General features: G+C 34.3%; 2 protein-coding genes across 4 annotated transcripts in view; both read right to left on the bottom strand.

The window, feature by feature from the left end:
* Positions 1-25995, bottom strand: part of LOC110451269 (scavenger receptor class F member 1-like) — a 141874-nt gene that overhangs the window by 60813 nt on the left and 55066 nt on the right. The gene's annotated exons all lie outside the window — the stretch shown is intronic.
* The window catches only part of LOC110451233 (scavenger receptor class F member 2-like), a 41521-nt gene continuing 21537 nt past the window's right edge, over positions 6012-25995 (bottom strand). Inside the window, exons 2-14 of one of the 3 annotated variants that reach the window (XM_021499162.1) lie at positions 25678-25839; positions 22296-22541; positions 19684-19782; positions 17408-17503; positions 12452-12547; positions 12050-12142; positions 11717-11812; positions 11261-11356; positions 9974-10069; positions 9450-9545; positions 8616-8711; positions 7417-7614; positions 6012-6857 (exon numbers count right to left, since the gene is read on the bottom strand). In XM_021499162.1, coding sequence (XP_021354837.1) covers positions 6688-6857; positions 7417-7614; positions 8616-8711; positions 9450-9545; positions 9974-10069; positions 11261-11356; positions 11717-11812; positions 12050-12142; positions 12452-12547; positions 17408-17503; positions 19684-19782; positions 22296-22541; positions 25678-25839 — 1640 coding nt within the window. In that variant the 3' untranslated portion in view covers positions 6012-6687. Of the gene's footprint in view, positions 6858-7416; positions 7615-8615; positions 8712-9449; positions 9546-9973; positions 10070-11260; positions 11357-11716; positions 11813-12049; positions 12143-12451; positions 12548-17407; positions 17504-19683; positions 19783-22295; positions 22542-25635; positions 25840-25995 lie in introns of all 3 variants that reach the window. The other 2 variants (XM_021499156.1, XM_021499168.1) reach the window with 2 other exon arrangements.

The raw sequence follows: 25995 nt of genomic DNA on the forward strand, positions 1-25995 counted from the left end.
AGATATATATACCCACGACAAGTGAATGTACACACATATACCGGGTATACATACGGTATACATGTACATACCCACGACAAGTAAATGTACACAAATATACCGGGGATACATGTACATACCCACGACAAGTAAATGTACACAAATATACCGGGGATACATGTACATACCCACGACAAGTGAATGGACACACACATCTACCGGGTATCTCTACCCAGAACAAATAAATGTGCACACATATACCGGGTATACATACACACGACAAGTGCATGTACACACATATACCGGGTATCTATACCCACAACAAATGAATGTACACACATATACCGGGTATACATACCCACGACAAGTGAATGTACACACACATCTACCGGGTATCTATACCCAGAACAAATAAATGTGCACACATATACCGGGTATACATACCCCCAACAAGCGTTCAAAACCAGTGTATGTACATCTGTATACACATATACCAAGTAGGAGTGTGTGTATACAAATACATCTGGTAAACATACTGACAGCAAGTGCAAGTACACATATATATCGAATATGTACATATATCGGGTATACATACTAACACCAATTGAATGTATGCACATACAGTTATATACCTGGTATACTTACTGACAACAAGTGTTTTTACATATATATATATACCGCGTATACATTCTCACAACATTAGTGTGTACACACATTTACCGGTTGTACACACTCATTAGAATGGCCTGTAATCACATATACCGGGTATACATACTCACAACAATGGTATGTGACCACATTTTGTAAGATCAAGTTCAAGTTCTATATTAACTTTAAGTCTTGCGACTTATCAGTGTAAACATGTTATAAACAGGATATGTACATATGTACAAAAAGCCACATTGGTCACAAGAGAATGAACAATACACGTATACAGACTGTCATATATCTGATCGGCGCTTATTTGCCGCTATCAGATACTTTCCAAGATTACATAATTCTTTAATAATCTGTGTATTAAGTAATTGAACAAGCTTATATACACTAGGGTTATTTCTATAATAACATTTTAAATACTTCGGTTCCGTTATACAGATGTAATCTGTATAATTTGTGAAAGCTAAAACAAAATGAAAATCGTCTTCTATGTCATTAAGATTACATTTTGTACATACTTTATTAGTTCTAACAGTGCCAGCATAACGTCCAGATTCAATGTTTAATTTGTGAGCTAACAGCCTAAGTCGAGCAATTTTTTTTCATATAACCGATATTAACTTATTTTTTTAGATACGATTGTAGTAAAATTGTACTATTTAATTCTCTGTAAAGCATACCTTTTGACATACATGTACCTGTAATCAAACTATACCCCTCTTGATTAAAAATGTCAAATAATCTTAATAATTAAAAAAAGTGAAATTGTTTCCATTCTGAGCGCCCCAGATATATCCTTAGCCTAAACGATACAATTCATCTTTTATTTCACAGACCCATGGATCCTTGATTAGCAGCATATTTTCAAAACAGGATTTCAAAATACAGTTTTCGGTATTGAGCAATAGAAACCAATATTCAAATATTTTTAGTTTCCTTGTGACATGCAATGGATAACGGCCTAATTCGAAATGCACCTTCATATTCGGAGTGGATTTGCGCACACATAGAAACCTTTTACAAAAATCTACATGTAGTTTTTCGATGTCGGGGCCTTTATGGACTCCCCATACTTCTGATCCGTAGTTGACTATACTACTGACATAAGTATCACCGAGTCTCAATATTAAAATACTGTTTTTTACATACACCCAATAATGCAAACAATGCCTTTCTTCCTTGTTCAGATATTTTTTTTCTGTGTTTGTTTAAAGTTCCCATTATAATTCAATAAGATTCCAAGATAGTTGAATTCATTCACTATCTCTAACACACACCCGTCATATTCCCATTTTTCATTATCTTTTAATCTTCCTCCATTTCTAAAAACAACAATATTGGTATCTAAAGTATTTATAATAAGGTCCCACTTGATAGTGTAATTAAACAAAGAGTCTAGCATCTTTTGCAAACCTTTTACAATGTCCTGTAATCACATAAACCGGGTAAACATACTCACAACAATGGTATGTGACCATATTTTGTAGGTAAACACAGTCACAACAAGTGTCCATGAAGACTTGCCAGGTATACTACATCCACCGCCAGTAGCTGTACACCGCAGATTGGCTACTCCGCGTAGTGCTGTATTTTTCAAACAAATAACATGAAACCTCGAATGGTTATCCCTGCCATATATAGACAATGCTCTAAATGACTTTGTTTGCATTGTTTATTTTCTCTGGCAAAACATTGTGATTCAAATGGAAAATCTTTTTTGAAAATGGTTTCGCGGATATTTTTTGATACATCCATCGATATCCATGCAATACTCCTGATCCTTGTTGTTCAAACTGTATAAAATCAGCATCTGTCATAATGTCAGCTTCATGTTTATATCTGTACAATGATGCTTTGTGCAAAAGCCTTATCAATTGTCTGCTATAGAGGGAAAATCCATGTCTATGGTTTAAAATCCAACAAATGTCAACATGCTTTAAACCAAATAAGAAATAATTCTTCAACAGCTCGCCACCATAATCAGCCATTATCAAAGTGAACGAGAGGCTGACATTCATTCGTTTAAACGAAATAATATTTCGAAAAAACGAAATAGCAATTCGTTATAATGAAATAATATTTCGTTTTAAAGAATTAATAATTCGTTTTACCGATATAGCGTTATAAAAATTCGTTAAAACGAAATTAAAATTCGAAAAAACGAAATAATAATTCGTTAAAACGAAATAATAATTCGAAAAAACGAAATAAAATAAGTGTGCAGCATTCCAGTTAACGGGCTCCGTACGAACGCTATGTTCAATACCTTTTTTTTTTTAACTTAATTCAAATAAAAAGTAAATAATTTACTCTTGTTATTGGTTGATAGTGATATATCATAGTGTGTGACAATTTTTATTGTTTATTTAATCATCATTACTATTTTTGTGGCATCATTGTCTTTTACTACTCTTAGCAGTAAACTTATATTCACAACACATTTACTACCATTATAACCATAAGTCCTGTGATCAGAGGTAAATACTAATAACGAATAATCAGAAAAACAAAATTCAAATGATTCACCATAATCACGTTTCAGCAGGCAACCTTAGATAATGCAGCCTTTGTGTATTTTACAGTGCTCTTAGTCAACACTTACATGTTTGTTAATAGTTACCTCGCTAGGGGTCTTCACTTTGTATAAACGTTTATAACATGAAAGTGATTTACTGATTAGTAAACGTTACCTGTGTGACAAAAAATGACCATCGTCTTAGTTCAGTGTCTGTGTATATAAGTATTTATTTTCAAAATGTTTATACAACTAACAGTCAAATCATTATCTGCCTAAATATTTGACCAAATTTGAGAAAACTGAATGGCTTGAGCCGACTGGATCGAAACTTTCCTAATGGAAGATTTCGCATCACCGAGTGAAAATTACTCTTTTGATTTAATAGTAGTGTGATAGGTTGTCATTTTACGAGAAGGCCGTACCACATGGAATGAACAGTGTATTAGGAGAACAGTGTAAACATTTACTTGTTTGTTTGTGGTGTGGGGTGGAGCGACGCCGTTCGAAATATTACTGATGTAGCATTACTTTTCGAACCTTGGCGCAATGGAAAGTTTTACAGTATCTAGGAAAAGACATGGTCTATAATTAAAAACAAACCCACAATATTAAGGACATTTATTCAACCGATAGCTAACAAGTTCGATTCCAAATGTATGTGTAATAAATAGACTGATTGCTCCAAAAGTAACAATTGTATATTCCTGTTGAACTGGTATGGCAAGTGAAGGAGAAAACCTATAGTATCACGTATAAAACTCTTCTCCTAACCATAGATAAAAAAGGTTTCGGTAACAAGTCAATAAAGATGACTTTGACATTGAGTAATAATCTCTAAACCACTAACTAGAGGCCTGGATTTTAGATAATCGGGGGATTTTCGGAATGTATTCAAAGCCTTGCTCTTTGATTGCGTATTGCTTTTAAGATCAATTCACTTTTGGTAATCGTAGGAAGACTATACAATTGATTTGAGCGATATCCAAAGTCAGTAAGATATGAAACTTCAGTATCGTAATATATTCCTGTTATGATTTTGTACAAGACTCGTTTTATATTCTGTCTCGACATCATAGTCTCTGAACTGTGTCAATAATTGTTTAAAGGATGCATCATCCGATTTCATTTTTTACAAGTTGTGCATAAAACTGATCATCCATCACCACATTAATTCCACTTGTATCTGTCGCTTTTTACACAATAGACATATCACAAACTAAATTCCGTAAAGCTGTGCACTGTTTATAAGATTATTTCAGTATGTTGTTTTATAATGGATATCTACGTGATAGTGGTTCCTCTATAAACAATGTCGGCATATTTAAGCTTAATCTATTTCGAATTAGAACTAACTACCGATTGGTTATCATTGCCCTGTTCACCGTGCATTTTTTAACCAATTGACTTACTACCTTATGCTTGCATATTGTTTTTTTCGAAACGTTCACATCTGTTTTAGGTGTGGGACAAAACTTAATACTTATTTTTTTTTTAAAACCAACATATTTCATCAGTTGATAGAATTTGGATAACAAACTTATAATAACAGGAAATATATCTAATTTTGTATATTTATCCACAGATTGTTCTTTTACATTTTTGCTGTAAAATTATCAGCCTTCGTCTTGGTCTTAATATAATTCTGTCCAATACATGGTGATCCCTTGTTTAAAACCGGAAGTGAGGCACATTTGTCATGTTATGGTCTCGTTTACTCGGCAGAGGAGTCGGTGTTTTCCCGTCGTTATATTCGTTCCTGTTTGGTGTGTTTGTTTGCTGTTTGTGTATAGAGGTCTATGTTGATAGAAACTTTCTCCTGTAGAAATTCAGTGAAGAAAGAATGATTCTTCCCCCGGACAATCAGTGGTTGGAACACACTGCCTCCTGAAATGGTATCAGCTGAATTTCTATCTGCCTTTAAAACAGCAATCTCATCCTCTAAAATGTTGTTTTTTTTAATTTTATTTCACAACCTACATGATATAATCTTCAACCTGTTGAAGTCGGTCATAAATTGGAATTTATAGAAGGTTGTATGTTTACACTCTAACGTGGCCAGTCTAAATTGTAACTATTATAAAAATTATACATATTTATATACAGATACGATATACAAATGTAGTTCTTAAACAATTATTTCATTAACATTATATGGAGCAATACATTGAAATCATATTCTATCCTTGAGTGTTTGTTTATCACATGATCGTGATATGATCGATTATGGATTGAATGTGATTGTTCTAATACAGTTACATGTACCAGTCATTAACTATTAGGAGTAAAACAGGCCATGTTTATGGTAGAAATTTGTTAAAATCTGTTAAGATCTGTTGTTAAAATCATACCGTTCAACGTTTATGGTAAGTGTCCTGACATTGAAAATGTGGCACCGCTGATTATATCAAGAGCTATACGAAATTTCCATCCATATTACTATTCCGTCCTCTTTTCTTGAAACATTTGCGTGTATTTGTTTACCATATATATGTTCATTTTTAATATTTAGCTGATTTAAGTGGGATAACTGTTCTGCGATGAGAGCAATCAGTGTTTTGATCCTTGTGTCGATATATTGGTATATGTGTGCACCTGTGTATGGTATACATATTGTGTAAAGCTGCTTGACCGTGTCTAGTAAACATAAATGTGCAAGGTATCGATGGGTACGAGTCAGCAAATGTGAGTGTGTCAGGTATCGGGGAGAAGTGCGGTTGTGCTTGGGCGTATACATGATATCAATGACACTAAGCGAAGATCAAATATCAAATTTAATATATTTGCAAATACTGGAACAATGAGTACGCACATTTAAAAAAGTCGACCTAAACAAGTCGACATTGCCCCCTGTACACAGTTGTATATAATATTTTCATCCTTTTCATTGGTTTTGTTTTGTTTGTGCTTTACGTCCTAAAAAGGTATTCGGTTAAATATACTGTTGTTAGTCTTTGAATGCACATTATTAGAGGATATAGAATAAAAACGCGACAACTACACCTGTGGTATATATACCTGTATATCACTGATTAACTTGTCAATGATATAGTAGCTGTGACGTTTCAGGCCCAACACCTGCAATTCTAAACCCAGATGGGAACTGAAGCAGATAAATCTAAAGCATACTTAAAAAAAGGCTGCCTAACAAAGGACACAGTTACTTATTAGTTCATGTTCATAATTAGATATTAATCATTATACAATCTTCTGACAAAATTCAGCTTCAATATCTAGGAATATTGATAATTTAATTATATAAACATTATTTGTATATAGCATAAGGATATTACATATATCCACACCAGGTGGCTATACATCAAAGTACCATGTCTAAATTATTTTCCATCATTGGTTTCATACAATAAATATATTCGAAATTTAAATATTTCGCGTCAGATTTTATCAGTTAAAAATGAAGGCCCGTTTTCTAATGATCATGGCAGGAATGACGCACAGAGTCCCCTGGCCTTATCGATTTTAGTTTAAAATACCCATTGGCCACACAATTAGATCAAATTATATAAAATAAATAGTCAAATGTTCGAATATAATGACCCATCCTCCTTATGAACCGTCTTTGTAGTCTCGTAAACATTTGCGGGTTCTCGCTTTAGAGGGTCCAATTGTTCATAGTGTCCATCTATTCTGTTCGACTGAATAGGTTGTGTCATTGTATGGGATCCTGTGCCATGGTATGTTCCATCTGGAATATATATTCTACCAACTTAAATAATACAAACTAAAAACTACAGATAAACATTGACATTTCTTTTAATTACATCGTTTTCATATTGATAAAATAATACAACGTTTCTACAATCGACAGTGATTAGATTGATAAACGCTTCGCCTGCAATAGCATACAGTTTCGGTCAGATTTGATTAATATACAGATACTTATGTCAATGTTGGCAGCTAATCGTGAAGTGAGAACATAATTTAAGTTATTTATATAAACATGGTTTATCTATAAAAGTGGGAAAGCAATAATATAGATATGTATTTATTGTTTAAATAGAATAACTCAATTCAGGCACTCGTTAGATCAATTACAAAATCGTGTTATTGTGTTTTTAAGATTTATAACTTATTCATAAATATCAAAGGGCCCCCTCTTCAAAGTAAACACGAACTGGGAATTTACAAAAAATATCCCTGTGGGGACTTGACATTACAAGGATTGTAAGTTTGCAACATTTTCAGAAAACATATTATAAATGGCTTGCATATATTTGAAATAAAAACATGAAATTCCAAAATACCTGAGTTTTTCTGTAAATCACTTTGTCTGACCGACTCAGACACATTTGTAATATGAGTAAGTCTTCTATCCTCTCCTTTGTTCCTTGACGAACGTCTAATCAATAGGATGACTACTATGACCAGAGCCATAATGATCACTCCAAATGCGACCCCTATTCCAGCTGCAGTGTTATTAAAACTATCCGGCTGTGATGATACTGTAATACAAAAAACAATAAAGTCTTACATACAAAATTATGAAATACAAATTGAAATGCATACTTTATTGTCACATTCCATATAATATATTTTAGCTGTACTTACCGATATACCTAGGTTACGTGTTGACATAGTGCTACGCTATGAGATCACTGCTGTATAATGCTATATATATTCAACGCATTTGGTTTATAATTAACACGTGACCAATATCCATCCTCACTAATTAATTGGATGATATTTCTTGAGTTTAATAATTAACTTGCACAGTAACAAGTAGTCTGCTCATACGTTATGTGTACATGTGGTCGGACCATGCCCTTCACGGTGGTCATTGTCGTAGCCAGCTTCAAATCCTTAAATTCTATAATGCTATGATTAAAGTGTTTCCTCAACTACATTGTATGTGGGTAAAACAAATATAATACAATTCCCTGATTAATACTTATAATGTCAACTCGAGAAGTTTGCCACATGTTTCAAATTCCAGAATGTTACTTAAATGATATTTCTTTCTTTCATTACCTCAAGGTATGGAATAATGTTATTGTTTTCATCCCTTACTACAGTATTGCAGCAGAACCATATTTTCTACGCGAAAGATCCCAATATGTTACGACATCTCAACATAATAGTTTTATCATTCCTTTTTCCAACGTCATCGGAGCATATCTATTGTCGACATTGGAATTCAGCCATATTATAAAGCGGGATATCTTAATTAAAAACAAAAACAGAAATAAGATGCTTTCCATACATTTGCCTATAGTACTCAACTGCATGCGTTGTTTCCTTACGGAAAATGTCTCCTTGATAATGACCTGTTTTTCTAAACAGAACATTACTTTCATTAAATTTCTGTACCCTCATAATACATTTTCCTAAGTATCAAACATCTATATCATTGCTTGTTTTCAAAACTGTTCGAAGACATTATTATTGCTTGGTAATACCTTGATTTTCATTGCATATATAATAAAGTCTGAATCCAATGTCTTACCATTGCATACTCCATCGATTTGTTGACAACTATTGTCTTTACATCTACCCGGACAATCCGATGAACAGTATGGGCCGTACTTTCCAGGAGTGCATTCTGAAACATATGTATTAATTAAATTTACAATTCATAAGATTCTGTCGTTGATTTAATTTAAGTTTGGAAGTTCTTTCCATGATAAGTGTATCTCAATAGGAACATAAAACAGTATATAGTACTGTATTACTAATAAAACTACTTTCTATTTATTTTCAGACATGTAAACACCAGATCCAGTGCTCAACGATAAACCGGTAGATACACAATATCAAGAGATCCACACCGTAGTAACGCTATGATACATAAATAACGGAACTGCTATAGCAATATACTATTCCTCTTAATTTAAAAAGCATGGGCTATCGTCATTAAAGTGAATATCATTATATGGGCTCTGGTGGCCGCTCACAGCAGTCTGACCTATTACCTCATTCGCTATTCACTCAAAAATCCAATTAAATTTAATATTATCGTAAATATTACAATACTGACTTAATAGCACATTTTAGTTATAAGTATGATGACATTATCCCACCAGTTATATATATATATATTTATATAAAGTTTTGAAGTCTCAAGTCTTTATATTTCCTTTATTGATAGACACCTGTCTCGTCTTTGCATACACGTTTTTGGAATGCTATATATTTGCCACATAAATATTTAAAATGTTCTGTTCAAATATAGTCCTTACAATAGAACACTAATTTATCCACCATACATGGAACTTGGTCTACCTCTTAAAGAATATAAAAATACCACTTTAATGTATTTGATTTGACATCCTAAAATTACCTGGGCAATATCCATTTTCCTTCCAGCATGATTTATCTTTACAGTTGTCAGAACAATCAAGGTCACACGCGTCACCGTACTTTCCATTAACACATTCTGTAATATACACATGCAGTATAATTTTAATAACATTTTCAAATAATGTCATCCATGGTGTGAGATTTGTACAAGTATTTTATATACCCCTGGGATAAAATACAACTGGGTCGTTTTCGTTACAAACAGATTACAAGGTTTAAGAATAAGAAAGTGCGTATGCATTCATTTGTTTAGTATCAACAAAAGCATATGTACATGTAACTAAACTGCGATGTTACTGTATACTTACCATAACATTTTTCTGTAGTCTGGTCACACGTTACACAATTCAAAGAACAGCTGGCGTCACATAATACACCTTTTTTTACCGGGAATGCATCCTGAAAACATGAATTGTCATGATTGTATTACACTGAAGGGGAAACAAAATTGCTCATGAATTATGATTTCTTTTTAAATAAATTTTGCATGTATATTCTAATTACCTAGGCAATATCCATTGTCCTTCATGCATGACTTATCTTTACAGTTGTCGGAACAATCGAGGTTGCACACGCCACTGTACTTTCCTTTGATACATTCTGTAATATAAATATATAATATTCTATCACAAACATTTAAGAAATATGTCCTGTATTGTTCAATAAGTTAATATAAAGTATTTACATTTTATTACTATTTATATCTACTATGCTTTTAATAAAGCTCATTGTATTGATACATTTGCCCTAATTACTAAGGGTAAACAAGGTTAAAGGTAATGTGCAGTGAAACATTTCTTGCTTACGGTACATACATTGTGTTTCGTTTTATTGATCAAATAGTTTGATATTGACGGAATACAGAAAAATCGACCAAGACGATACATATCCCAAATCGGCCACTCAGGAAAATGTCGGCAAATACAGATTTGGCGCGTTACGAACGCATCCTGACATTTGAAAATTGTCTTCGTCATCATCAAGACATGTTTGAAATGGGCGGTCTAACCACAGTGACCTTATGTCACGCTACTGAACAGAGAACGGGAGAATGAACAAAAAATTTAAGGAATTGTCCCAATAACGATTTGAATGAAATTGAGGTGAATGGTTGGTATTTCCTTACAAACACAGAAGAATCACGAGACTGCAATTACAACTTCATATTCGACACGGTTTGTAAGATTGGACAGTCAGTCAGTGTTCCAAATAGAACGCCAGTTTATTTGATAAGCAAATTGTTTTAAGGCCATTGTTTTATATGAGAGTGACATTCTAGTATTAGAGTTGATACAGACGCCACAGAGCGACAGACTGATGAACTTTGTTTTGTGTTCGAATGCTTGAAAGTGAACAAAATTGACAAAATATTTTCCGTATCAATTCTGCGATTCTTTATCATTGGTCACAGGGTTACAACTTGGCCGACTACATTGGCCTCATGCGTCAGAAGTTGTCTGTCCACCTGTATGACAGACGATATGATTAAATGGTACTGTCCGGGTAAGTAAGTAAAATATGCGAGCAATAAAGATACTGTATAAATTCGAACCATGGAATTGTACATACAATTATAGCACAGACAAATTGGTGTTTTAATAATATTTATCACTGTATGACCTTTCCTATATATATATATTTTCTTGGTTTTTGGTAATAAACATATATATGGTACCGTATATTTAATATAACGAAATTAAGTTAGCTTATATCATTCAGAGAATAATTCTAAAAGGTAGAGGTTGAGGAAAATATACCTATCATCCCATCACCTCGTAATAGTTGGCATACCTGTACATAGGCCAGTGTTCTGATCACACGTTTGGTTAGCACAATTGGCCGAACATGTCTGATAGCAATCACTGCCGTGATAACCAGGGTCACATCCTGGATAATTGAAAAGGTGATCCAACTTGTTGTATTTCTTTTTATTATAAAACCTAATAATGAAGGGGAAAGATATGAATTTGTGCTAGAAACTTTGTCCGAACTATTACGCAGCGATCAATTCCTTATTTTGCATATTATATCTATATATAAACCATGACGAAATTATCATTAAATCAAAATCAAAACTGTAAAAGTTGCATGGAATATGGAATAAACCACATGACTGTTACACGAGTAGGAATAATAATGCGGGACTCTCCAAGAGCCTTTCAGGAAATAAACAATTCATAAGTCAATGGAATAGTATAAATTAAACGCAAAGAAAATGAAATAAACAAATATTTGTTTTGCATGTACCTGTACAGTCTCCAGAATTCTGTATACACAGTTGGTCTTTACAGTTAGCAGGACAACTCCGATCACAATTGTTGCCATGGAGTCCAGAATTACATCCTTCAAAAAAAATGATGCGTTGTAAGAACGGCTCCGGTTATTTTGTCAATTGTTTAAAACATATCATAATCACTATAATGAGAGTTACCAATTTGATTCAAATACACACAGTATTATCATTATATTGTGTATATGTTCTAGGGAAAATGCCAGGACCAGATTGAAATAGTTACTACAGATTGTAACAACAAAATAACACAATAAAGTGCATAGTATCTGGAATCATAGAATACGTACGACTACAATTTCCAAATGATTTGTTGCAGGTGGGATTGGCACAGCCAGTCGAACAGGGATTGCATTCGGGACCAAAAAACCCGCCTTCGCAGTCTGTCGTAACATATAAGACCTGCTTTTTATTTGTATGATATTTCAAAAATAATGTGTCCATGGCATGTTAACTGTTAAACTGCTTATTTCTTAATGCATATTAGCTCCATGATATGTATCAAACAACCAAACATGATTCACAATACGTCATTCAAATATGCACGTACATTACTTTCATCATCTGAATCATTCGTTTTCTTCATTATATTTTTTACAATGATATTTGATAATGATCACTTTATTATAGCTACGGTTACTTTAAACTTGATAGAATAATTAACTAATGATAAAAATATCAACAAATAATACCTTTGCAGAATCCATTCCCTTGGACACAAGTTTTGTCTTTACAGTTTCTTGAACATTTCTGGTTACAGCTATTCCCATAAAAACCCGGATCACATGCTGAAAGTGTACAACACTTACGACATTATCTATGTTTGCGATGCACTGCGAATTCAACGCAATATTACGATATAGTTTATGCGTTAACGCTCTGTCATTGATACACCGCTAATATGTGTTACAAAGGAGGTTCCCCTCTTTATGAAAATATGTATTTTATGATGACCTACGTCTTGCATGTAAATTCAGAGTTAACAATGACCATCTAATTATCCGTAAAACTGTATGCTATGCATCTGTTACTGTGGGTACTATGCGCGTTAGTAGGGAAGATATGACTTTACTTGAAAAAGGCAATACATAATAGATTAAGAAAGATTCTTTATCAACAAGGGATCCAATATAGGGAAGGAGATCCATGACTACACTATCAACACATAAGTTGACTACATTTTAATAAATCTACCTTCACAATCGGAATTGCTGGCATGACAGCTTTTATTTTGAACAATGTTTCTTTCAGCCATTCGGAATGTTATGTAAATCCAAACTGTATAGACCAGCTGTGCACGTAAATAGCATTATTAATGTAATTCGTGCAGTGCTATTCATTAAGAGTCGAACGTATCGAGAAATACCTAGCATCAATTCGAGCATGGATTCCAAAATACTTATGGTTTCAATAGAAGTCTATGAAGCGTACCAATATGTGAAATATTGATATACAATTTTGGCTAATTAGAGGATCTAGTTAGTGCGGATGGTCCACATTAGAATTAGTTGTATGATAAGTTATTAACACACAGTAATTCATAGATTTCATATATTTTTCATGTGTTCACATATTGGGTTGTTTTCACATAATGGCGAGCTACAAGGCTACTCCAGACAAACAATTGATGATTAGGACACATTTCTAAAGTGGGCAAATATATGAAGTTCAAACATGATAATGTATCTTAATATGTCGATAGACAAAATATTTTATGAACCATTATTCATGTCTTCAAGCTCTATTGCATACACTTTTATCGCAAAGATATCTAAGCTTGCTTATAACCAACGAATCGCCATTCATGTATGTCCTTGTTTCCAACGACGTAATACCAGCTACATATTTATTTTTCTGCATTACAATCCTTCTGAATACAGTAAACGATGATAATAGTGACCTGCCTTTTTTGTATTTGATTTCGAAACTACAAAAGAACACAACAGTTTAATATTCATTCCTTAACCTTCTTCCTTCAAAATAATTTCTTCATAACATACTACCTTCTTCCGTCTTATGTTAACATGTTGCACTTAATCCGATATTCATGAACCTGCTTCGAATACCACAAAATTAGAATTCAGCCTTACAAATTGAAGAAAACTACTACACTTTAGACGGACAATTAAACCAACTGAGCTACCAGTTTAAATTCAATTCCACTTCCTTCTGCTTAACTTCCACCCCGATAACACAAGTGACCCACATCACCGTCCGTGGTTATAAATAGTTGATCGCCAAGGGCAAATGGTTTGAGAAAAAGCACACGTTTAATTAAAGTTTCACCTAGCGTATGTATGGTAATGTTATAAGTCCATTGAAGGATAAAGATAATGCCAAATAAATAAATAAAAACCGTAGCACTGTTTTTTTGTTATTTTTTGTTATTAAATATTTATAAATAGTGGATTTCTAGGCTCGAATACTATAAGTGGTTTTATTTGTTTCTTACACGGAATGATGATGTAGAGTATCGAAATACGGTCCCTACAGGTAGGGCCTAAGAATTGTACCATTGCATGATCGTAAGAGGCGACTAAATTTGGGATTTTATCTTTTCTCTTCTTTCTATAAAGCTATCTACTTTCTCATGTCACCCTTGACAATGCCTCACTTTTGGCCTTTAGTTGAGCGCTCGTCCCTGTGAGGAAGGCTTTTGGTTAGTCCCCTGGCCGAGACATACCAGAGTCTGTAAAAAATGTTAGTGTCTACTCCTGCTTAACGCTCAGCAATTTAGGAGTGGGGCCACTGGTTTGCCTGTTGTCAGTATAATGTGACCGGATGGGGTGTCCTGCTGGATGTCTTCGGCAGTATGTTTCAGTGAGATAGCACTATAAATTCGGCATCAGTTTCGCGCTATCACAAGGAGACAAACAGGAACATATCGCAGCCTCCCAAAACACACACGCTTGCATCTTGCACACAGAAGAGACCGTCCTTAAATGATCATAGCTGTTGATAGGACGTTAAACAATACTAAACCAAACCAAACCGTATCGAAATACGTTCATAATAAAACAATACACATTCACAAGTCCCACTTCTGGCATTGCAAATGTTATTCAGACATAATTCAGAACAACTGTTGTTATACAACAATCCATATTTTCCGCCCGGACAATCAGAAGGAAATACAAGCCGGTAAATTAAAAGAAATACATGTCATTTCTAAGCCAATACCCACACTTACGTTTATTAAAAAAATCCAAAACAATTTTAATGAAATGCGGTTGTGGCTGTAAGAGTACCATATCTATTTTTTAAGTATGATAGAGGTAGCATAACGCTCAAAACTGTTTACAAGAAACATCTTACTTAAAAACTACATTGACTGATGTTTTGGGTTTGCAGTTGGACGGGTAGAATTATCATTTTATAAATCAGTGTACTACGGCCATGTCTACTGCCTTACACATGCCATTAATATCAATAGTTGTAGCCCAGTTTATCATAGAATGTTGCATCGCAAAGGTAGTATTATTAAGATTTTTTCTGTAATAAAATCGTATAATATAATCTATCTTGACCGTTCGTATGAAAGGGAAAATATAGAAATCACATTAATCTCTTTTCTAGATACGTTCTAAATGAACATTTTGTAAGGAAAAAATCGATTCAATCTTCCACACATGTCTCAATATACAACTGTGTATTTTTGTATTTGTTGTATTTAAGAAAATATCATTATTTTAATAGAATGTGTTTCTGGAAAACATGGTAAAGTGTGTGCAAGTAATTGCTCTGACAACTGCAAAGACAAATTATGCGCGAAGAGCAATGGACATTGTATAGGTAAGAAGTACATTTATATTTACGTTCACAAACTTAATGTGGTAAAAACGATATTTTGTTGTGAACTTTCACACGAATGATCACACGAAAAAAGAGAACCTATTAAAAGGGTTTGTCGAGGTAGACAGAAAGACAAAACAAAAAAATGCATTTGTTTTTAGTTGATGAACAGTGTCACATGAATTCACTTTATCTATATTCCATAATGATATAGTGTCGTTTTGAGCGTGTCATTTGAAACGTTAAATACTGATCAAGGAATCTATATACATGTATTCGCTACAGATATAATCATACATTTAGTAATAATAAAGACAACTATATCAGGTTAAATAGAATTTGTTTAATTGGGACGTAGCTTTTGTAGTTAGAATTGCAAACATTCGAGAACATGAGTATGAATAAGATTGTATAACTGAGGTGTTATCAATTGCCAAACTGACGAGAAACAGCGATTGAAAAAATATCCTCTGAAACATTTAATCAATATTAGAATGCGTGCATTTTTATTGCATAGTTTAATATTGTGAAAAAATGCGAACAAATAAAATAAGTTCACTAGGAAGCATGAAACAAATATTTATCTTCATATTACAGAAGAAAATTGCCAATGCAATTATAATAGGAATATAAACTTAGCAATCAATTTGTATTTATGAAAACCGTAAGCTGTTAATTTGTCTGTTAGCAGTCGACATTTATCACATGAATTATGATATTGGGTACAGCTCAAAGAAACCGTAGTACGGGAGGATACTAATGTTACTAACAAGAAAGAGAAAGTTCACAACACAGTACCGTTTTTAAATGAGAACAGTTTCATGAATAAGAGTCCCGGACGAGTTACGAGTCAAAATTTGTCTTTTTAGCAAGTTGTTTCAATATTTCATATATCTTTAGTTGTTTTTCAGTTTGATCACTATTTATCATAGTGTACAGAATATTAGAGGGTCCTTAAACAAGCGAGCGAAATGTCTAGATTTATCTTGTTTTGTAAATATCTTTTAAATGGGATATAACAATACTTATTACAGTGTTTTCCATATATCTAACTGGAATATTTTTCGACTACTTATGCCTTTGTTTTGTTTTTATTACATTTGGACCAGGACCTATTTGTTTTAATTACATTTGGACCAGAACCTATTTCAAGTTTAACAATGAAGTTAATGAGAGAAAAATAAGTTCTGTTATTTATGTAATCACCGGGGTCATATACATGTTATCATAGATAAATAAAAGTTTAATGAATTATACTGACACAATGTATAGCTGAATGGTCAGTCAATAAGTGAGTAGTGAATACAGTGTCAATACATGTAAGATGTAATTACATGTGAATGCATTTGAATGATATGTATAATCCTCTTGGTTTGTATGTTGTGTCTGTCTTTAGATAGTGTCGTTGGAGGACGGTAGTCTAGTGGTAGGACGCCGGGCTCGTGACCGAACGGTTGCGCGTTCGAGTCACGGCACGGCACTGTGTTGTATCTTTGAGTAAGATTCTGTACTCCGCTTGTTCCAGTCCACTCAGCTGTAAATGAGTACGTGGATGGGCAGTGCTAGAAATGTTGAATGCTAGCTATTAGCGCCGAAATGGTAACTCCGGCTGTATGCTCCCCAGGGAGTTGAGAAAGGTATTGGCTGGTTGAAAAGACCCTATAACCATGGATAATAATGTGTGAACCGCTTTGAGACAACCTACGGACTAGGTTGTGATAAAGCGGTATATAAAAACCTCGAAATATTACAATTATAATTAATTTATTACTAAACATGTATAACCCCATTTCGTATTGAATGCCTTCAACTTAATGCAACTCCTTATTTCCTATGTATGTTCATATTATTCATACCAAAACAATATCCTGTGCCCCTCTCACAAATGCTGTCTTTACACTTCGTGGAACAATCGTTGTTACAGTAATCGCCATACTTTCCTGGGAAACAATCTGAAAAAAAAAATGTTTATGTTACCAGAGCTTAGCAATATTCATTATGATTTTAATTATTCTTGTGTTAAGAACGTAATCCCCTCTTTTAAACAAGAGGCCTTATGGGTCTGAATCGCTCACCTGGTTTTAATCTCAAACTTGTAACCTTTGAATTGGACAAAAACAAAGCTACATGCAAACTTTGAGTATTTATGACTTTTAATTATTCAAACGAACATGTTCAAATATTTGAACACATTTAACCTCTGTAACTTTGAAAGAAGGCCAATGTGATTCAAATGAATAATACTTGATAGCCCTTTTATCCAAGCATGTTACTAGCCAAATAGGAACATTTTAGGCATTTGTTTATTTAGAAGAAGATATTGAAGGTATAAAACTTATTTGAACCATATTACCTTGAAATATAGGTAAAGCTTATTAATTTTGAATTCATTGTATCCCTTCACAAAGCATGCTACTGGCCAGATACCAACAGTCTAGGCCTTATGGTTATTCAGAAGATGTCGATTAAAGGTTTAAAACATATATGACGACTGTGACCTTGAATATAAGTCAAGGTGAGTTATCTAAACAAAATAAGTAGCAATTCATCTAAGCATGTTACTGGCCAAATAGCATCACTTACATCACCCTGTGCCTTTTGGTTATTCAGATTAATGTTTTATAGGATTTTTAGATATTTGTCTGATGTGACCTTACATTTAGGTCACGGTCATTCCTTTTCACAAACGTATCAGACCTTCATGCAAGCATGTCACTTCCCAAATATCATCACCTTTAGCCTTTTGGTTATTAATGAAAAGTCGTTTGTAACATGTTTATGACAATTGACTCTTGTGACCTTGAATAATAGGCAAGGTCATTGATTTGAGCAAACTTGGTAGCACTTCATCTAAGCATGCTTCTGGCGTGGTATCAACATTCTGGGCTTGATAGTTATTCAAAAGATGTTTAAGGTTTCCGACATCTTTAACTTATGTGATCTTGAATATATGTCATTGCCATTCATAAGAACAAACTTAATGGCCCTATATGCCAGCATGTTACTGGCCAGATAAGATTAACCTGAGCCTTTTGGTTATTCAGAAGAGGTCGTTTAAAGGTTTTAAACTCCTGACTCCTGTGGCCTTGAAATTAGGTTAGGGTATGTGATTTGAACCAATCAGGTAGCCTTTCATGCCAGCGTGTTACTTGCCTAATATCCTCACCATCGGCCTCTTAGTTATTATTATTTTTTGAAAGATAATTGACCCATGTGACTTTGAATATAAGTCAAGGTCATTGATTTAAACAAACTTGATAGCCCGTCAACCCGGCATGGTATTAACCAAACATCCTCATCCCGGGCCTTCTGGTGATTCAGAAAACGTTTTGACAATATTTTATCATATTTGACCCATGTGACCATGAAAATGGCCTAATTTTATTTATTTGAATAAACTTGGTAGTCCTCCACCCTAGCATGCTACTGGCAAATACTATCATCCTGAGCCTATTGGTAATGGAGAAGAATTTGTTTAAAGTAACTTGTTGACGCCGGACGGACGGACGATTGACGCCGCACCACGACCATGTTTTGGGCCAGGTGAGCTAAAAAGTAATTTTGTTGAATTAGTCTGAACACTTCTACCATAATTCATTGCGTATTGAACGGGGGCTATACGTTTTTTTCACCTTGATAAATGCCTTCTACAGGCTATCCGATGAAGAGCAATGACACAAACATTTTTCATCAAAGCTTTAAACAAATGTGGGGTTTTCTATCAAATCCTAAGATATTTTACATAGCAGGTAACCCCGGGCAATCTACTGGGACAGGCAGTCCGCAGACTTGATTTCCTTAACATGGTATTTTCAGGAGGTATGTGTTCAATATAACAGAACGATCAATACGTAAGAATTTTTGGTTTATGTTTTCTTTTGACGTATCTAGAAGCATCGTCAGGATTCGATTTGTATCGGTAATAGTCAAAGAAGCTCTATGCAGGGCTACACTTTAAATGCAAAACGCACCTTCACCTACTCTTTCAAACTTATTCACATTGATTGAAACCTTTCATGACAAATAACATGTTATTTAGTTTATAGATCCACAGGACGCATCTGTATAGAAATCCTACAGAAGATCTTTTTTGCACGAATCATTTGGGACATGTAAACTAAAAGAAACTTACAGAAGCAGGAACCGGTTGTAGAGTTACAGTTACCGCCATAACAATTTCCAGAGCACTGGCTGTAACAGTCACCATCACCGTAGCTCCTTACTGGACATCCTGTGGGGAGACACAAGAAAATATTTCTATAAAATTACACTAGCAATTTTAATAATGATATTCACCATTTTAAATAGCACCCTATCCAGCTAACATAAGCCACTGTAAAGTGCTTTAGAGTACATATATGCACATTAATCAATACAATTTGGAGTAATTCGCAGGAGCTGCCTTATCAGGCGCTAACTAAAAAAAACATGTACTAATCCTTTGCCACCTGGATAATATCTGCCTATGTGTGTATGCATGCGTGTGTGTTGGAGACGTAATGTGTTTTGTTTGTAGTGGGACCGTGCTTCCAATGACATCATTTAAAGTGCCACCTCACTTGAATGGTACAGCACAGATGCCGCAACATCCACCCCGGACCAATTTAAACTCCACCTGGATTGTTGGATTTGTGTGGGCAGGAGAAAAAACACCTTTCCTGAATATCCATGTGTACGACGACTTCGCGGATTGAACCCCGGCCGCCTGCTTGGAAGGCCGGCGTCCTTACCATTCTACCTATCCGCCCATAATTTTATCAGATTTTACAATACAAATAACATATAGGTGGTACAAGAGGGTCCATCTTCGAACCAACTGTTCTCAGTTTTAAATTTTCTGCGACGTGTATGATTAATGTATTGCATTTGATGAGTGTATTTTCTGTGTACCAAGATTAGCGAGTGTAAAAGCCAAGTGACCGCTTTGCTTGCACAGTTTCGTTTGCCTATTTATCGTTATATTCTCACCTATTTAAGTTGGTAAAGTCGTAATGAAATATCTTGTTTTTTGAATCCATATTTGTCCAGTCTGAACCAATGTGTTTCCTATCTAGAAGCTGTATCATTGCTATTTTATCATCGATTTACAGCCGAACTGTGAGCGTCGTCTTGTCGTGGTTACGTTTTGGCGGACTTTGAGCAGAATGGTTTCTTGCTCGCTGATTGATTAATTACACGCTGTTACCTGGGCGAGCGCGTGGAAATTGTTACAAAAGCAAAGTTCGAAATCAAAACACGAGCATTCTTTTGAAATCGATCCGGTTGTCAGGTCACCGTAATCAAGACCATTTTGCACCTTTAGCATTACTTAACATCTATAAAGGCGCAGAATGGACGAAGCTCAAGCCAATACCTTGACGCGTTTGGTACATATAAATAATCGCTAAATATTTCCCATCTATTGATATTGAGTACTTTTGGGCCAGCTGACGGTGAAGCATTCTGGGATGTTCCCAGCGTCACTAATCTGTACCCAAATCACATTTAAGATCTAATTTCCGACTTAGCCCATATCACGTTCTAAACTTACTATTCGAAGGGAAACAACTCTTGCTGGTTCTACAACTCTGGTCAAATACTGGTATTTTTACTGTAAAATTCTAAAGACCCATGGATAGATTATTTAATCCAGTTAAATATTACAAACCGTGAAAAGTATTATACTACGAGAAAGTGTGTGTGCATTTTTCATCTGTATATATGCCATTGATTGCTATTTCTCATAATTTAAATATCCCCATGAATTTTATCCTCTGTGTTCGTCAACTTCTTTAATCAAATACCGGAGATAAAGGATATGTAGATTTTATTAACTTTGCCTACACAAAACCGGCAAACGTAACAAACTTAATGCAGCAACATATAAAAGGCACTTATTGATTCTTTTTCGCCTCCATATACATTATATTATTTGCCTTTTTCTTAAATACTAAGATTAATGAAAGAACACTCCGTATGTTCATGGAAGTATCAGATGTTCTGTCCATAAATCTAAAGGGGTATTCGTGTTGCGCCTCAAAGTCTTATCGTGAACATTCTTAAGCTACGTAAGTCCAAATAGGTTTCTGAGTCTTGATACAATACGAATCTAATTTAAAGTCGTTAGCATAAGGTATGTGATTGTCGCTGTGTACATTAAAAATATAATAAAATTGCTATATCTGTTATCTTGAAGCTAATTAAATAAAATATTAATGGCAAAAAATGCATAACATGTGAAAGTTGTCTAATTCAAATGACAGTGTACGACTGACCTACATTAAGAAAATAAATGGGATATATTTTTCAGACACTCTTCTAAATTGAAGAGAACGCGGATTGATTTTCAACTCTTAATCCGCAGGAATGTGTATGATCCTTCATCTCAAAGGTAAACCCAATACCAATTGACGTTGAAAATGGAAATCGAATGTGACATAACAAAACTACGAAAGGTGAAAGTGACACTAGTATGTGCAAATACGTGTACAGTTCACTTCTTCATAATTATTGATCAGATAAGAGAATTCTAACTAATTTGTGTACATAACATTATACTTTAAGTATGCTTATCACTTGAAACTAATAACTATCAACATCAACATAACATAGTTTTCAATCTACTTCTCTTCTTTAATACATGAGGGTATATTTGTTTAGTTTTTTCGCAGGCGTATGTAAGCTAATAGGCCCGCTGCCTTTTGTCATATTAAAATGTAATTAAATAGTTGAAAATAGAAGGTAAAAAGAAGGTAAAATACTCACCAAATACCTGCACCTCACATAACATGAGAATGGCAAAATCATCATACCAGCTGTACCGTTTGGGGTTGTGTCTATAGTTGTAGACGGTCACGTACCGAGCTACATACGGGCACTGATGTGTCACCAACAACTGTACCTGAGCTTGAGTACTACTCTTGTCCTCATAACAAAGGACACCTTGTGTAGGGCTCTCGGTGGTGTTAGACAAGTACAGCTGATACCCGGCGAATCTGTGTTGGTAATAATCTATAACGAGGAACAATGGCGTGTTACAGTAATATTGATATATAGAATAATAGAAAACAGATAGACTATAGGCAAAGCATAAATACATTGCAATCGTATGGAGTTGGCGATTTAGAAAAGAAATATGTAAAAGTAACAAGCTAATGCTATGGTATAGTCTCTCTTTAACTACATACGTACAATTTAAAGACCACACCGCTTGCCTTGTAAGAATACAGGTATTTTTTGCTGTTAAAATCGGCCATCATAATATACAGATCAACGAGATGTGTTTCATTTGCCAAGTAATAAGTAATGTTTAGTCAGTAACGATATTGTTTATTAAGCATTGCAAGAAAAACAAAAACATTGATTATCAATATTATGAATTATTATAATTTATAATCTCCGGATTAACACGTGCTTACATTTTGCTTCAGCTATCTACCCATGGTGATTATTCCCTGACCGCTTGTGTGTAGTGAGGGGAAAAGCGCGTGTTGAAAAATGGACACGTGCATCTTGTTTTCGCATTCGAGGTGGAAGAAAAACATCACATGGGGAAACCACAGGGCATGTCAGTGAAGTAACAAAGTCATTTGTTTTATCAAAGACACATTTCTATGTTTATAAATGTGCCATTGTCGATAATTCGAAGATGCCTAAATTATCTCCTTTAACAATGAAAGCAAACTAATTTGTAATGCCAACAGTCATTTTGGAATGTAAAGCATTTTAGGTTCATATATTTGGATTTTACCTGGATAAAAATGGAAATATGTTTTGATGTAGTAGCAGACGCTTACTCTTTGGACCACGTACCGTGAAGTCGTATTCTCAATTGATGTTTTGAAGAATTCCATGCAAATATTTCCCTTGTTTATCTAAAGCAATAGCTTTATTTATTCCAAATGGCACAGTACCGCTTGTCTGGTAACCTAACTAAAACACTAGCCAGTAAGAAACAGGCACCTCGATTGCATATATATATAATCCAAGGAGTACATCTGAAATATATTTGATACTCGCTCCAAGGTTGATTAAATAAGGGGGGGGGGGGGGGGGAAAAAAAAAAAAAAAAAAAAAAAAAAAAANAAAAACCTAACAAATAGCTTGCCAATATTACATAAATTATAAATTCTGCAATTCTGACAAAATTCGCTTCCAACAGTGTAGTTTGACCTTTCTGAAGTATCAATTGTTTTCGGTTACAAAAGATAAAGTTTGGAGGGGAGCCCAATAGTAAGGATTGGTTGAAGGCCAAACATTACTTATTACCTATGGGCTAACTGTAGCATTTACCTGAAGTCAGACTGTACCACTTGTAGTCTGTTCAATATTTCATATTGGCCGGGTTTTAACATCACAATTTTGCTTTGAATTAAAAAGTTCAACTTGCAAATTGTTTGCTGTCCAACAATTCGACTTGGTTTTGTTTGTGTCTATTAGTAGGGTTTAGCAAGTATTCCAATCACGCAGTTTGGCTGGATGTTCTACAGCACGGTTTGACTTGGGTTTTGACAGTCTAGAGATTGGGGTCCGGTAGTAAAGTTTGAATAGGGTTTCAACATTACAGATTGAATGTAGGTCCATGAGTGCAGTTGGTTTGGGTATTTAACATTACATATATGCTAATGGCCCCACAAAGCAAATCAGATAGGATTTGAAATATCAGTTGTATCAAACCGATGCGTAGCTGAAAAAATGGACAAACCTACAGAACATCAGTTAAAATATGTGAATTCTTAAAGATGACAGTCTGCAACATTTTGTCTTTTGATTAATGTCTCGGGAGCAATTATTCCTTACCTGTCTTCCTATAGTTTATATACGGACACTTATACAGGTAATACAGCATAAATTCTTATTACCGGCGTTGTCTACAAGTTATGTTGAAGGCGACTAATGTTTTTCTATTTGAGTAGTTAAGTACAGTCTATTAAGTATTCTTTTGTAAAACAAATGCAGATATTATAAATCAGCCACAATTGCTATATTATATCAGAAATTGATATTGCAAATAAGCTTAAAAATATTCTCCCCTATTTCACTCGTCCTAATATGAAATAGTTAAATCTAAATTAGCGTGTTGCTCATTCGAGATAAAAGCTCGTTGCTCATTTACCTGTTACATTCCACAACCTACATCAATTCACACATATCTCCATATATTTATACAATAAGCATCCCCATTGAAAAATTATATTAAAAACTTACAATAAAAGATACGGTGTTTAGCAGACGAGCTCGAAAGAGCGCGTACTTCCAATATATATACTAGTACATCATAGAACACCCGATACGTCTCCACCGGAATCCTCACTCGAGATCTCACGTAAACAACCGAAGTTAATTTCATGGAACGCCATTAGGTCATCACTAGCATGTCGTTTGCAATTTTAAATTGATTTTGTTTTTAAAAATTGAGGTGATTTGAGTAATGAACAAACTTCAATGGGTACATTTTATTTTTAAACATGAAGCGACATTCGTTGTAAGAAAATATTATGCATACTTATAAATATTTTAGTTTAAGGTAAAATTGTCTGACCGCACAACGCACTAAAATTAGTTTGCACACATCATGCGCACATTGTTCGCACATGGTGTGCATAACCTTGGGATTTAATAATCGTTGCGTTTTCCCCCGCAGAAATCTTCGTTTTGGTAAAATTGGGTGATCAATATTACGGAATGAATGAAGGTACACTGTATATATTTAGTTTCTGAATTGACACTGTTTCCATTTGTTTCATTTTACACTTGTCAATTTGGGTCGTTAAAATAACCCAGAAAACAGCGCTTCTGAATTTAACAAAATATAGAAAGAAAGATAAATTACGTATGTAGTTAAGATTAAGTTACATACTTAAAAGTTAAATATACAAGTTTAAAAACAAAATCGTACTTATCGTTGAGCTATACCTAAATTTAAACGAACTACGATTGTTATCGCCCATTGTTCGTCCATCATACGTACAGATGTGCGCAAGGCTATACTAGTCTAGATTGTTATTGTGTGAACATCGTGTAACGTTGTGCGATCCCACAACTGTATACATGTAAATGAAGTTCGCCTTTACCAAATTAGATATACTGAAGACAATACACTCACCACTGTAATATATAGTGATCCTATTGATTGTTGTCAGCTCACCCATGTCTACACGCCACCAGGCCTGTGTTTGATCACCCCTTGTGTGTGTACAGCAGTTAGATCTTATAGTAGTCTTTGTACAGCCATCCACAACCTTACTTGCTACCCACCGAACGGTACTCTCGCTGCTCTGCTCAGCTGGCTTCAATAAGGCTACGTTAGCTGCAAATTTATTAAAAACAAATCATATTGTTAGTAATATTTCTATAATTTACAGTTGATACAGATATGATGTAACGTTGACACATCAAAGTAAGGATTAATAGTAGACATGAGATCATGAATGCCAATGATATTAACAATACTTGTTAAGAACTC

Source organism: Mizuhopecten yessoensis, unplaced genomic scaffold (assembly GCF_002113885.1).
Source record: "Mizuhopecten yessoensis strain PY_sf001 unplaced genomic scaffold, ASM211388v2 scaffold631, whole genome shotgun sequence".
NCBI classification, from domain to species: domain Eukaryota; kingdom Metazoa; phylum Mollusca; class Bivalvia; order Pectinida; family Pectinidae; genus Mizuhopecten; species Mizuhopecten yessoensis.